This window comes from Poecilia formosa, unplaced genomic scaffold, assembly GCF_000485575.1.
Source record: "Poecilia formosa unplaced genomic scaffold, Poecilia_formosa-5.1.2 Scaffold2, whole genome shotgun sequence".
NCBI classification, from domain to species: domain Eukaryota; kingdom Metazoa; phylum Chordata; class Actinopteri; order Cyprinodontiformes; family Poeciliidae; genus Poecilia; species Poecilia formosa.
Window position 1 is genome coordinate 4,056,899 of NW_006799941.1, and position 15,508 is coordinate 4,072,406.

General features: G+C 37.6%; 1 protein-coding gene across 3 annotated transcripts in view; it reads left to right on the forward strand.

The window, feature by feature from the left end:
* Positions 1 to 1,582: 1,582 nt before the first annotated feature.
* Positions 1,583 to 15,508, forward strand: part of LOC103136920 (ras association domain-containing protein 1) — a 16,122-nt gene continuing 2,196 nt past the window's right edge. Inside the window, exons 1-4 of one of the 3 annotated variants that reach the window (XM_007550388.2) lie at positions 1,585 to 1,932; positions 4,682 to 5,026; positions 8,277 to 8,401; positions 13,382 to 13,575. In XM_007550388.2, coding sequence (XP_007550450.1) covers positions 4,716 to 5,026; positions 8,277 to 8,401; positions 13,382 to 13,575 — 630 coding nt within the window. In that variant the 5' untranslated portion in view covers positions 1,585 to 1,932; positions 4,682 to 4,715. Of the gene's footprint in view, positions 1,933 to 4,681; positions 5,035 to 8,276; positions 8,402 to 12,965; positions 13,183 to 13,381; positions 13,576 to 15,508 lie in introns of those variants that run through there. The other 2 variants (XM_007550402.2, XM_007550412.2) reach the window with 2 other exon arrangements.

Sequence of the window (15,508 nt, forward strand, 5' to 3'; positions counted from 1 at the left end):
CCACCAATTTTCTGTCAACAGCGGCTCTGCATCCCGGGACAGTTACAGTCAACATTGTCTCAGTTCCTCTTTTCTGGAGAAAAAGAGAATAAAATGAGCCAGCAGGGATTAGGACGAGATGAAGCAGTAAAAGTACTTCACTAGATTTTCTGTGCTTTACTTATTTATCTTTCTGATGACTTTTTACCTTTACTCCCTGTATTTTAAGAGAAATAAACACTTTCTACTCCTTATATTTTCACATATGCCTTGTTTCTTCCGTGATGAAAAAAAAAATCTGCCGCTTGCACAAGTGCATTATATTGCATGAGGAAAACAGCATGCATGGAGACTTTAACCTGAGTAACATCCCAAACAACGGAGGAGCACATTCAGAGACACAAGACTTTCCCCATCTGTAACCTTATTTTTTAAAAAATCCTTCCATTGGTTGGTTGGAAGAAAAACCGTATCAGTATTTTTTTTAGATTTCTCGACCAACACAGTGCATGTTGTCAGCAAAAGAGAAAAAAATAATGTTTTTGGTATGACTAGGACTTTTTAAGTATTTCAGACTGATTAAAAGTCATTTTGTATTCTTGAAGGTGAAAATTACTTTATACTTTTAGGTAAGGTAAGTTTACTTATCGCACATTTTCAGCAGCAAGGCGGTTCAAGGTGCTTTACATGAATCAGAAGGAAATACAAACAAAATAAAAGGAAAGACAAAAAGGTAACTTATAAACTAATGGGTTTCTCTGGATCTGAAGTTTGTTCTGGTTCCGGTTACTTTTAGTAAGTACATTTCAAAACTTGTACTTTTTTACTTTTTCCTTGGTAAAACAGTTCAACCTGTACTTTTACCAGATAGCTTTTTGGTAACACTTTATTTGACGGGGTGTGCCTAAGACCGACGTGGCAGTAGCACAAACATGACATAACACCTGTTATGAACATGAAGGAGTCTTTATGAACGTCTATGGCTGTTGTCATGAAGTGTCATTCAGCAAATAATGACATTTTTAATGCAAAGTGGCATTAAAACCCCATTAAAAGTGCCCACTTTGCCTTATTTTTTATATAATGACACTTTAATGCAAAGTGGGCACTTTTAATGAACTTTCAATGCAACATTTAGAGCAACTTTGCACAAAAAATGTAATTATTTACAGAATGACACTTCATGACAACAGTCATAAACATTTATAAAGACTTCTTTATGTCATGTTTATGTTGGTGTCATGTCAGTCATATGCAAACCCCGTCAAATACAGTGTTACTAATTTTTCATACATCTGTTGGAGAATGTGAGAACTTCTGACTCTACCCACCTAGTAGAATAATACTCTTTGTTAGAATTTACCCTCTTTGGTTGCTGAAATGTTTCTTTTTTCGCAGGGGGTTTCATATCTAAACGTAGGCAAATGTGTAAGACTGTCGAACTGATCGCAGATAAACTTCATTTGCATTTTTTTGCTTGTGGCTTTCAAGCTTTTTCTGCTGCCGGCGCAAGCGAAACCTCGATCCGTCCCTCCAGAGACCGTGGGTTTGAGGGGTCGGGGACTTTGTCCGCCCACTCAGCTGCTGTTCTCCAGACGCAGCAGCCAGCAACCCCCCTACATGAAGACATTCCGGATGTCATCGCAGCACAGTCTCATCTTTCACTCTCCGTTTTTTCACCCGCTTCCTCCTTCGGCGGCTCAGACCGACTCTCAGTGATGTTCTGCCGAGGCTGAGCCCCGCTGTCACCGTCCCTCCTCCGAGCCTCGCGGTCCCGTTAGCCGGCGATGGTCGCTGATGGTCGGCTGGTTTCCAGAGATGTAGCCGGGGCAGCAACACCTCCGCCACTTGGAAACAGTCCGACATTTTTCTGCGGAAAGTTTTTTCTCTCCTCGGATGGAAGGAGTTTTGAGACAAAGCGGCAAACACGGCGTGGTTTTCTCCTCTGTTCTGGTAAGTTACCTCCTACAGTTTTACCAAGTCTCATATTTAAACCTGAATAGTTACAGATTTGTTCTTGAAGAACTGCTCTTACTAAAGTCTCTCATCAAAGCAGCATTCTTGTATTTTCATTTATGGAAAGCGTGTTGTTTACAGTAATGTTTAGCAGGTTATAGAAGTGACACGTAACTGCATCTGTTTTTCCTTATGAACTTTTTTAATACGTAAGAAATATGGGTTGAAAAAAAACGAGAACAGCGTATCCACCAGACTTTAGAAACAGCATAAAATCGTCATAATTAATTCATTGTTTCTTGAAGAAACTTGTTTTTCCCGTAAAAAAGAAAGAAAGAAAGACAGAAAGAAAGGAAGAAAGAGAGAAAGAAAGAAAATAAATCCCCCTTAAACTGAGTAGACTACATTTATTTGGGGAACTAAGATTTAAATATTTGTTTATAAGAAAATGCTTTGCTTTTGTTATTGCTACCTGTACAATTAATAAATGTAACCAAACTATTTTCTTGCATTATTTTCACAATGAATAAAATCTGACCATCCCTCTTCAAAACTGGCAAAACGGGAGAACAGCTTGGTGTGTTGATTTTCCTTATGGAAAATAGAAACTGGAACTGGGACAAGCAAACCTCACTGAGGACGGGTTCAGTTATTTTGCCCCAATGATTTTGTAATTAGTCGAGATTATTTGATCAATACTACCTATTTCTGTCTCTCAACAATTAAAATGAGAGAATTTAGGTTAAATAAACCTTTGTTAAAGGCATTAAAACATTTTGTGTGTCTTTGTTTCTTTGAAATGTGAGTCAGTGTATTTTGTGGAATTGTGATGAATAAATATGAGTTAAACATATTTCTTTCTTTCTTTGTTTCTTCCTTTCTTTTTCTTTCTTTTTCACATCTCTATTTATGTGCCAAACATTATGTAAACACTTCACTTCCTCCACATGTGCTACAGTCATGTTGTTGTGGCTTTATCAAATAAAGAACCAAAAATAAATGTAATAATTTCTTCCCTTTATGATTTGACAAAATTTCGGCAATATTATAAAGATAAAATGAACGTGTTATTCAGGTCCTTGTAGAACAGCTGATCAGTTTTTCCATTAACATAATAAATAGGAAATGTTTTTGGTTTGTGATTCACGTCATCTTATTTGTGAAAGTTTCAGAATGTGAACATCACCTTTAAGAATATCATCACAGTTTCCACAGGGAGCGTTCATACTCTGGTTTTCTGTCGTGGCTTAAAGCAGAACTTCGTCCTGAGTGGCTTTTCTGATCTCACTGGCTGTTTAATATCAGACTGGGTGGATATTCATCATTTACGGTAAACATTTCTGATCACATCTTGATAAATTTCTATTAATAGTGTTAAATAAGGAACAAAACTAATAGTGTAATTGTAAGTGTTACCTGTATTATTTTCTGTCTGTTGCACAGCAAAAAATAAATTTGAAAACATGATCAAATACCGATAAGCAATTCAAATCACAATCCTGAAGAAGCCTGTTTCAAATGGGAATGTTTTTCAAGAACATTATTTATTTTGTCGATCCTATGAATGCTGTCATAAATAGTTTTTTAATCATAAGTTTTATCGTTATCACAATATTATCCCAAAATATTGCGATATAATTCTAAGTCCATGTTGCCCATCCACCCCTATATGAAACAATCGGATGTCTGATAAAAGACAGAGGTTCATTCACTGATTGTACACATTTAATCATATGTATTTTTATTTTTAGTGGCTTTTAGTTTGTAATAAAATGAAAAAGTGCCGCGTTAGTCAGGAATATCCATATCGTCACCTTTATGGCTCCACCGATTGCAGCTTTCTGGCTGATTGCTGATTACTGATTACTGATCTTTAACAACTTGACCTGCCGATTCTGTTTTTGGTCAGTGCTATTTTTGTTTTTGTCTGAAATGTTGCTAAATATAGCAATAAAGTCGGTGAGTTGGCCACAGGAGGGTGGCTGTTAACTGCAAATGTGCAGACATGACCTGGTGGGTTGGTCTGTCAGTCAGGAGAGGACAGCGGTTGGTTTTTATGCCTTTGCTGAGGTAGATAAGATCGGTGGATAAGATCAGTGTCACATTTAAGAATCGGCCTATTACTGATCTCCCAAAATTAAGGAAATTGGTGTTAATTTATTGGTGCTGTTTATTTATTGGAAATTGGTTCACCTCTGGTCACCTTCCTAAAATGATGGCCTTAGTCATTTTTTACCAAAAGTATTCAAATTCAGAAATACTTTATGAATCCCAAAGGGAAATAAAATGTTGTTGTAACTCATTAATTTAAATTTTTCAAAGAGTTATTGAAGATTGTGTCACTACCTCTTTATTTCTAAAATATGTCTTAGGCAAAAAAAAAAAAATCACCTTTGGCAAAAAATGACGTAAGCCATTATTTTAGGAAGGTGATGATATGACCTTTTTTCATGTTTCCTCTTTTTAATTTTATTTGTATTGTGCACTTCACCAACAAATCAGTTCAAAGTTGGCATTGTTTCAAAAGCAACTCTCAACAGGTGGGTTGTTAGTCTAGATTTAAAGATGTTTCAGCTGTTTTGTGGTTTTCTGGAAGATTGTTCCAGATTTGTGGTGGTGCATAGAAGCTGAATGCTGCTTCTCCTTGTTTGGTTCTGGTTCTGATGCAGAGCATCCCAGAACCAGAAGGTTGTCTGGAAGGTTGATACAGTTTGCTTCATGTTCCTTGTACCTTTTCTTCCGTCAGTGATGACGTTGGAAGCTCACCTCTGACAGCCACCATGTCTTGGGGGGAGTTCATCGAGCTGCGGGACCTGAACTCCAGCAGAGAGCAGATAGAACTGGCAGGCCCGCGTTCGCCGTGCTCACCCCCACGCCTGGAGCGGACCAACGCCTTGAGGATCAGCCCGGGAAAGGTGCCGGACCTGCTGAGCCGCGTGGGCATCATCCGGGTCCTGAGCAGCTCCCAGGATCCCCAGTTTGTGGAGGAGAAAGGAGAGGGACACAACTTTCAGCCCTGCAGCCACGCTCAGCCAACATGGTGCGACCTGTGCGGCGACTTCATCTGGGGCCTTTACAAGCAGAGCCTGCGGTGTGTCAGTGAGTCCGTTTAAAGTTTTGGTGCATCTGCATGGTCAGGGAGAGCAACGAGATATTTTTCAGACAGTTTGTATGAAATATGTTTTTTTGTTATGACTTTTTAGGTCTGCTAAAAATGTTGTGCTATATGTAGGGCTGGACAATATGTCTGAAAAACCTATCACGATAAAAGCATTTCATATTGATCTATCGATAATTTTTGATTAGTTTTTTGGTTTTAAATATCTGGAATACTTCCAAACTGGTGGTGTGGATTTTCCTGTTTTATCCACAGTTTTCACTCCACACTGTTGTTTTTTATTTTTAAGCAGTTATGAGACCTAATAGTGAAACCTTAAACTGCTGCTACGCAACTTACTCACTAGATTGTTGCTAGGTAACCAAAGAGTGAGTGAGTGAGTTGCTAGGTAACCAAAGAATGAGCGAGTTAGTTAATGCCACCCACTCTGCTTAGCTCACAATGAGAGGTTGAGCAGCCAAAGCCTTTTCTCTGCCTAACATCTCCCAGAAAGCTGTTCTGGATCAGAGTTCAGTGAAATTATTGAAAACTCTATCAAGCGTATCACATGTTTATCACAATGTATATTGTTACTGATTTATTGTCCAGCCCTCGGTACACAAAATAAAAACTCAGAACAAGAATAAAAACCTTACAGTGTTTTTATTGTAAACACTGTAAGGTTTACAATAAAAGTTACTGGCATTTTCCTCAATAACTTAAACTGAGGAAAATGCCATTAATTCTGCAGATTTAGCTTTAAACGGCCTCAGACTCTCAACACTTGTTATCTTTGTTGTTTTATGTCATGTCAACAAGATGGCATGCTTTTACATCTGTACAAAACACAATGTGTGACAGGAATACTAACAGCACATTCCCCTAAACCAGGGGTGCTCAAGTCCAGTCCTCGAGAGCGACCATCCTGCAACTTTCAGATGCATCCTTACTCCAACAGACTGGGATCAAATGGCTGAATTCCCTCACCAGCAGCCATTCGGCTCTGAACAGGCCTGGAAACGAGCCATTCATTTGATACAGCTGTGTTGGAGTAAGGATGCATCTGAAAGTTGCAGGATGTTGGCTCTCGAGGACTGAACTTGAGCACCCCAGCCCTAAAATCACCTTCCCTACTGTAAAACATGGTGGTGGCAGGATTATGCTGTGTTGCAAGGTCAGGGAGGGTGGTCAGAGTTGACAGGAAGACAGATTTAGTTTTAAGTTGTGATGCATATATTACTACCTCATGTGTTCAATAGGGCTGATTGCATTAATCGTAATGAATCAATTATTGAAATAATTCTCAACTAATTTAATAATCATAATTAGTAATTGTTTACTAGAGCATACCAACTCGAAAAGGTCAATTGCTGAAAGGAAAACATATTCAGTATTTAACTAAGCCAAACATTTAAGGTAAAGAAAACTTTGTCTGTAAATATGTTCTATTTCCTTAAGTGGCATAGTTTTTACTTCACCAGGGTCGAATTATATACATAAAAAAAAATCCTACTACGTAGCTTTTGCTATTCAAATATTAATCGGTTAATCAAAAATAATAATAATCAGCAGATTAGCCTTACACTGTGCTGATGTTAAGTTAAGATGAAAGGTTGAGTTTTTTACCTGCAGATGATCCTTTGCTACGCTAAAGGATGCTATGTTACTGCATTTCAGTCAATAAAATATGTATTTTTTTATTTAAAAAAAATAATTATTTGTAATTTTTTAGGTTTTATCATATCTCATAAAATACACTTATGTGGATTAAAGAGAAATCTGTAGAATGTGACCATTTTTATACGAATAATTGATTAATCGTCACAATGATTGATTAATCTACAGAATAATCGATTACTAAAATAATCGTTACTTGTATTTCTAGTGTTCAGAAACAACAAAGAGAGCAAGGATGAGCGTTCCTTACAGAAACATGCTAACACTAACCTTTGTGCATGTTTTGGTTTGAATAGTGGTTTAAAGTAGGCTGTTTCTAGCACACCGTAGGTGGTTTGTTGCTCTGGTCATAATCAAAACAGCAAACCTATTTCCTTTATTGCTCACTGAGCTTCGCAGAACTTTCCTTCCGGCGTCTGAAAGCGCCTGAACAGAAGAAAGCAGCTGTGGTTTGTGCTTAATCTAACGTGTCCAACCATAACCTTTTATCTTTCGTCTAAATATAACCTCCCTTTATTCATTTCTAACAACTACAGTAACACTTCTGAGATAAGTGATTCCTATTTGTCCATTTATGAGTACTCAAGTAACAGTAGCACTACTTCAACATATCTTTACTCAAGTAAAACTAAAAAGTAGCCATCCAAGAAAGCGTTAACTAGATTTTATGACGTGATTATTTAAACCAGGAGTGTCCAAAGTGTGGCTAAGGGGGACATACTTTACTTTTTTTTTTTTTGTCAAAAAGTTAATTTCTCATGACATTCAAGTTGTGTTACGCTGCTCTTGACAGTTGGTGGTTACCGTAGCAACCAGTAACTGACATCTCGTCCTCGTTTTTATTTTTTCTGTGGCCGTTTGTGACTGTAATTCAGAAGCTGCTGGACCGATGTTGACCACCAACTTTATTTTCTCTCTTGCTATAGTTAGAGGTGAGCAAAGTACCCAAAAATTGTACTTAACACTTTTCAACATATTTTTACTAAAGTAAAAATAAAACATAGCCATCCAAGAAATTACTCAAGCAAGAGTAAAAAAGTATTTCATAAAAAGTCTACCCCGGTACTGAGTATCTTTTCAAATTCTCAGTCATTTAATATTTAAAAATTACATAATCAGATGGACTAAAATATAAAGTTAAGTGGACATTTTGGCATTTTAAGGATGAAAATGACAATAGTTCATATACAGTAGGTAAAAAAAGAAAAAATGAAACTAGCAAAAACTGCAGGTGTATGTCACTGTCTGGTGAATTTTTGGTTAAAACATGTTTGTTCTTCATTCAGTGAAATTGCTCACAGTGGGTAGAAAATCCAGAAATTTTATTCAAATAAGACTAGCGGTACTTTACAATAAAATTACTCAAGTACAGTGTAGTAAAATTACTCCTAAAACATTCTTTTTTTCAAAAGAGTTATTCAAGTAAATGTAAAACTCTGCTTATAAGTAGAGTAATAACAACACTCATGGCTCACCAAATTGCAAGCATAACCTGAGATTTTTCTTGATAGTTTTTGTATTCTTAGGTGTGTGTGTCCTGAACTTATTAAACTTTGTGAATGTGCAGATTGCAGATTCACGTGCCACTATCGCTGCCGTGCGCTGATTCGGCTGGACTGCAGCTGGGAGCGAGGCTCTACGGCGGACCTCACCGCTGTCGTGGAGCACACAATCGAGACCGACACGAATGTGGTGAGCCCTCTCGTGTTTCACTGCAATGTCTTTCTTAGCTTTGTTTGTGGAAGTGAGCACTGCCCACAGGCAGGACTCTAGTAGGCACTGTTTCTTCTTATTTATGGACATCATATCAGGACTTCTCTATAAGCCTCTCATATGGCAGGGCTGGATTGCTTTAAATAGACCTGCTTTACAGCCAAAAACAGGAACCATTTCTTTAGTGCAATAAAAAATATTGGTTTCCTTATTTAACCAAAGGTCGGTAAGTTTATTTATATCAACACACCGTTTTGCTTGAAAGCTGCATCTCAAGATGGTTTGCAATTAACAGCAGCAGCTCTGACAAGAGAAGTCAGATGTTTCAAATGGGAAATTTGTTACCAAAAAATTACCTTGTGCAAAAATCTGGGTCAGTGGTTTTAAATGAGAACCCAAATCTGTGGGGAAAAATCTGAGCACATTAAACTTTTTATGTGGCAATCAGTTCTAATTCTTTGTTTGCTTGAAGAGTGTTTTAGAAATTACCTGCAATGTGTGGAAACAGTTTGTCTTTTCCTGCTGAGTGCGTTTTCCACCATTACATCATCTTTTTTTCTGTCTTATGTTTTGCCCAACAGCTTTTTTTTTTCGCTCTTAGAAAACACAAAATTAGCTGCAGATATCTTTACAGAAATAAACTCATAGGTTTTAACCCATTTGTTTCCAGGTTCAGAACCACATACACTAGTAAAAGAAAGGTAAGAAAAGTAGTTGGATGAAAAGTATTGTTTATATGCTCTTTCACAGTACTAAATAATCTGTAAATAAACTAAATAAAAATAAAAACACTGACAGGCCACGCTTACTGACTTACGTAATCTATAAGTTGCATAGGTGAGGTCTGCCTTGTGTCAAGGAAGATTGTGGAAGATTTCTGGGTGCAACATAGCTCTAATTTATACTAGGAAGTCAGATGATGTGTTTCTAAACAATGCTTCTTTCTACATTTCCTTTTCCTCGCTTCAGTTTTAAACAGAAATACACAACCACCTTCTCAGCTGCTGAAAAAAATTATACAGATAAATGCAAGAAAAACCTTCCAACCTGGAATACCTTTAGTGCTATTGGTTCTGCTCAGTTCTGACACAAACTGGTGTAGAGGGGACATTATCAATCAATCGATCAGTCAATCAAGTTAATTTGTATGGCACATTTCAGCAACAAGGCAGTTCAAAGTGCTTCAGATCATAAAAAGAGTACCATGTTGAAGAATACAAACCACAAACTGTGATAAAAAAAATCTGAAACATGCTTCAAAATATTAAAAATAATAATAGTAATATTATTAATACTATTGATAGTAGTAGTATTAGTACTTCAGATTACATAGACTTTTTGATAAGACCAAGACCACTTATGTTAAGAGGAAATTAAATATGTTCGTACTTCTGTTTATATATTGTTTTTATTCAGTTTTGTCAGTCATTCACATATCCGCATGCTAACACATTTTTTATTATTCCTGCTGCTATCAAAGTAACATTGATTATTCAGGAAAGCAAAATGTAGTAACACCTCTTCAGTGAGCTGAGCAGCAGAGCTCAGAAACAGGTGGGGGAGGGAGAGCACTGCTCTACTTTATATTTAATGCTGCTGGGAAAACCCCAACTCAGTTTTCTCTGGCTTCTCATGAAAAGGACAAAACCAAAAGGACAAAATGAGGAGGTGGAGAAGATTGATCTTTTCACAGGTCATCTGTCTCATGTTATACTGTCACAGTATAGTGACAGTTTCAACAAATAAAAACACATTTTTATAAAAGTTAAATAAAATACTGCAGCTTTAAGGGTGTTTTGGTTGAAAGTAAAGTGAGTTTTAGTTTAAAGGAAGGGTACTTTCAGATTACCTTTTCTGTTATTCTATTAATTTTATGAGGATGTGAAATTTGAAGTAGGTGCTGGAAATGAACTTCTTCTGAGAGTCCATCTGGTGATATTACGTTTTAAACAGTTTGCCGTAAAGACAGAAGAACATGTTTAATTTAGTTTGTTTCACTCGTTTCACATTGTAGACATTGAGGCAAAAGATCAGAAAAGCCTTTTGGAGTTGGCTTTCTGGCCAGTCGTGTATTTAATGTTAGAGGTTACTAGATACCAATTTAGTGATAACCGTATACAAAAAGTTATACATCCTGACCAAAGTTGCACTCATTTAAAATAATAAATCTAAATTAGGTTTCCCTGATTTTCTGAGCAGGAACTGCAACTTGACCAGACTTACAGCTGAAACTTAAACGGGAACTTTGTTGGTCTTACTTCCCTCTTCAAACAGTCCAAACTTGGTACTTGTTTTCTTGACGACACTTCTCCACTAATAGATGCAAAGCTCTGAATTTGCATCTTCGGCTCTAGCAACAAGAGCTTTTTAAAACTCAGGTTTTAAATCAAACATTCATTGACTCCCACTGTTTCTTTTCAAACAGATTTGTTTTTCATTCTTTTTAAATTTGCATTGAAGATAATAACCATGTGACAACAGCCCGGGTGTGAATTAATGGCGGAGTGCATTTTTTTAAAAATTTGGTCTAGAAAGCTCACATGCTGTCCAGGCTGTGGCCATGGTAACCCCCATCATCACATGACATTCAGGAGGTGGGAGAGGAAGAGGAGGAGGAGGAGGGGGATCCTTCCTCCTCCATGTGGGATGTTCAACCTCTGGCTTTAGCTCAAACTCACATTAGTACAGAGGGAAAATTATGGTAAGTTAAACTAAATCTGAAGTAGTTGGCTAATTTAAAAAATAGACAACTACTTCTTAAGACATAGGAGGAAAATTAGTATTTGTCATATGAACTTTCAGTTATTTGGATGTGATTTTGTCTATAAAATTTGGTCAAAATAACTTATTTAATATAAAAGGCTATAAAAGCCAATCGTTTTTGCTTTTAACTGCATATATGAAATACACTTATAATCAAACAGTTGATTTATTGATTTCTTTTTAAAAGGATTTCACAAAGAGTGATATTCAGGGTGTTTCTTTTTTGTGGTAACCATATTTTATAACAAATTTTTGTTAGCTAACGGCTAATTTGAATACTGCCTAATTAGGTAAGGAAGTAAAGTCTTTACCGTTCTTGTACATTTCCATAAAGCTTACACAAGCACAGTCCTGTCCTCAGTTATATTAACACAAGAAATACAACAGCTGTAACAAAACTCATGAGTGGGCTTTCCTTCACAATCATTTTGAAGCTTTATTTATCTCCGTTTGCTTGTATGCAGTTTTTCCTTCCTCTAAGCCTTACCCTAGAATATTCTCAGACAGCACACCTTCTCTAGCAGTCCTTATGGAGGGTGTTAGTCATTGACATCTGGACTACCTTCAAGGCCGTAACATAATATTTCTATTATATATTTGAAATTGGCCTTATGCAAAATAATTTTTTTCTGAGTAATTCTACATTTGGTTTTCAAAACCTGTGCCTAATGTCACTCAATGACTCAGTAAAATATGTCACCCTCACTTTTTGATCTTAATTACTTTAAACAAATGAGATTTAGATTATAAGGGACAGAGCTTCTTGAGGAGGTTTAGATCCTTAAGGTTTCACCAAAATGTTTCATGTATTCTATAAGTTTGAAGTGGAGAGTGCACTGCACCATGAGAACCAGGGACTTAAAAAGGATTAACGATCTAATAAAGCAGCCTGGTTTTGTTCTGGGGATTGCTCTAGAACCTAAGGAGATTATTGTGCAATGTTATGGACAACCCTGAGCATCCCCTATATAAGACTAATAGTCTTATATTATTCAACCGTGTTTTTCAGTCAGAGGCTTCATTAGAATCCCTGTAATACAGTCCGCTACAGGAAACCTTTCTCGTCCACAGCCATCAGCATCTTTGAAGAAAATTGTGTAATATGAGACCATATACCATCTAATCATAAAGTATTCATCTTTATGATCAGAGATAAAGTATTCCTGATTATGAAATATTTTATTTAAATTATAACCCAACTCTGTTAAGACCAGAGTTGGGTTGTAATTACTCAGTTACATTTACTTAACCATTTGGGGAAAAAAAAACTTTTAGGAGTATTGTCACTATGCTGTACTTTGTATTTTTACATGAGTAATTTTTATTATTATATATCACTACTCTAACTTGAGTAAAATTTCTGGGTACTCTACCCAAGGTGAGTAGCTTCACTGATTGAAGAACAAGCTTGTTTTTAACAAAATAAAAATCACCAGTTAATCTGCAGTTTTTGTTGAAGTTTCAAAAAATTATTTGGGAAAAGTGTTTCTTTTACATGATTTTTTTTTTTTTAGTAATTGTGGTATTTATATAAATAATTTTCTTTCTGATCTTTAAAACACCTAAATTTCTACATATCTTTATATTTTGGTCCGTCTGATTGTGTAATTTTTAAGCATTAAATGATTGATGTGATCATTTAATCAGTAATTAAAGCCTTTTTACCAGATACGTTTTCTTCTTCTTGGACGACTAGTTTTTACTCTTACTTCAATAAAACTGTGCAGAAGTAGGCTACTCTACCCACCTCTGGTTAAAACCAAACCAGTTTCATTATTTGCGGGTGGGGGGACGCATGGTGGGCTCTCCGGCATTTCCGTCCAATCCGGCGTTTTGTGTATTTCTAAACTGGAAACCAACGGCCTGGGTGGGGCCTCGGCGGGGGCACGGAAGCGCGGCAGGCGGGGCCGAGAGCTCCACACATCCTGTTTCACACACACTGGAAACGTGGCCGGTAGTTGAGAGCTACAGAGAGGAAGAGGGAGGAGAAAAACTGGGTGAGACTGCGCGGTTTGTTGTTGGGCGTTCATACAGACGTTTTGTCGTGCGCGAGATAACCGTTGGAAGTCTTCAACAGTGACCGTTACTTAGCATCGGCTAACAACCTCTTTCGCCAGTTTTGTGTCGGTAAAACACTCAGAAGGTCGTTTAAAGTTTAGTTTTGAAAAGTGAGTTGATTATTATTATTATTATTAGCGATAAGAACCATGGCAAGCGAGGCGAGCAGCTCGGACAAGACTCCCTCCTTCGAGATGACCTGGGGCAGCTCCACCAGCAGCGGCTACTGCAGCGAGGAGGACTCGGACTCCGAATTCGAGCAGTACTTCACCGCTCGGACGTCCTTCTTCCCCAAACCCCGAAAACCCACCGTTACTAATGACGTTAAGAAGGTGAGACGAAGAGAAAAGTAAAACAGAACAATGCTTCATGAAAGTTTTTGGAAAGGAGAAGTGAGAGCAGGCCGGGTCGGGTGGTTAACTCTCGCGTTGTTTCATTTATGTCTTCTGTTCTCATCAAATAGAGGCGAATTCATAATTTAAAAAGTTGTTGACATGGTGAGAATTTGCACAGCCTGTTCTGTTTCTACCTTTAATTATCATATGTTAGCTCCAGGGAACCCCAGCAGGCCTGATTCTTGCCAAGCAAGTTTCCTGGTTCTGGGTGGAGTTCTGCTTCCTCTATTTTCTGGTTTCAGCACTCAGAAACTTTATTCTTTTATCTAATTTTTAGTAATAAAAAAAAGTTTGTAGAGCACAAAACACTAAAATTCCAGTAGGGTTTGCTTTCTTTTTCGTTATTACAATTCCAGGCCCACTGGTGCATTCTTCTTGAAATCAGCCCACATGTTATGTTCTTGTGACGCAGATTTGGTTCTCAAGTTTCCAGCCCAACACCCACCATTCATTGTCATCTGGACTCTCTGGTTTTTGGCAAATTTCACAATTCTAAGTGACTCATGAAACCTGATGGTTTTAATCAGTATCTCTATCTTTTAGTCACACGCCCGCACTGGGGTGTCCGATTCTGTCTTGATGAGAAACAGATTAAGTTTACAGTAAACATACATCGTCTTGTCTTGCGGAGGCCCCTGTTTATGTTGTTGGCACTCCTTATGCAGGCATGTGGAGGCACAACTTTATTGCATCTTCCTTAACACAGGTACATTGCAAAATGCCAGTTTCCGCTGACTCACTAATTTACTGACTCATTAGGAACAACATGTTAATTCTCCATCTAGGAGTATTACTATTGATCTCCCACTTGACATTGATTTATGTGCTGCAAATTTCTTTTTAAATAAATAAATTAAGAGGTTAAATTTTGAGCAGAAATGACAATTTAGGGGTGGATTTCTAATTTTCAATTCATTGGGAAGCCAAACACTGAAACATCTGTGGGTTTTTAGTTCTAAAAGGTAGCAGCATTTGCTACCTGCATGCACTTCAGATCAGATTAAAGGTATGCATAAAGAGGCATAATCTTGTACTTTTCTGCTGAACATTTCTTCCTCTTTTTTTATGTTATCTTCCATTTCAAAAATCAACTGAATCTACAGGACAACAGAAATGGATATCTGTTAGAAAAAGCCATTTTTGGTGCTTTTCTAAGTACAGATACATGGATTTAACTCTTCTGAACTCTCATCTGTAACGACTGCTCAGTAAATGTTGCATAGTGTGACTAGCAGGAATTTGTGCCTCAACACCAGGCCAAATTAGGCTGCTGGTCGTCTACTTGCCAGAGGCCAGATGTGCAGCATGACTGCAACATGACTGTAGGTGTGTAGTTTGTCGGGCAGCTGACCTAATAGGATGTGGCTTGAAACAAGGGCTAGCTTTGTCTCGTTGTGGGAGTCTGAAGTTGAGTGTGTGTGGGGGGGGGCAGAGGCTATTTTTACATGAACACCAGCCTGAGGAATGCAATGCTGTTGGTCGCAGTCGTTGCACAGCTGCAAGTTATTCCCCCTCCCTTCTTCCTCATCCTCCCTGCCAGCCTCCCTTCCTCCTCCCTTCAGCTCTCCTACGCAGAGGGATCAGAGGAGTTAAGCAGGACTAGTCAGGGCTGACATCATCATGTTTCCCTTTGCTGCGTTGTCAGGAAGTTGAGTCTGATGCAACTTGTGTGAACCCATAGGGGGAAATTCATAACATGTTAGGAAAACAACAATGATGGAGTTGCTTTAGGTTTAGTAAGTTCCTCTGTCTGTAAAATCCTGTGTGAAATTAATTTACAGTCTTTTGTGTATGGATTAGAAGAATTACGTTTTCGTGTCATATTTTATACTATTTGGAAGAAAACAGACACACACACACACACATACAT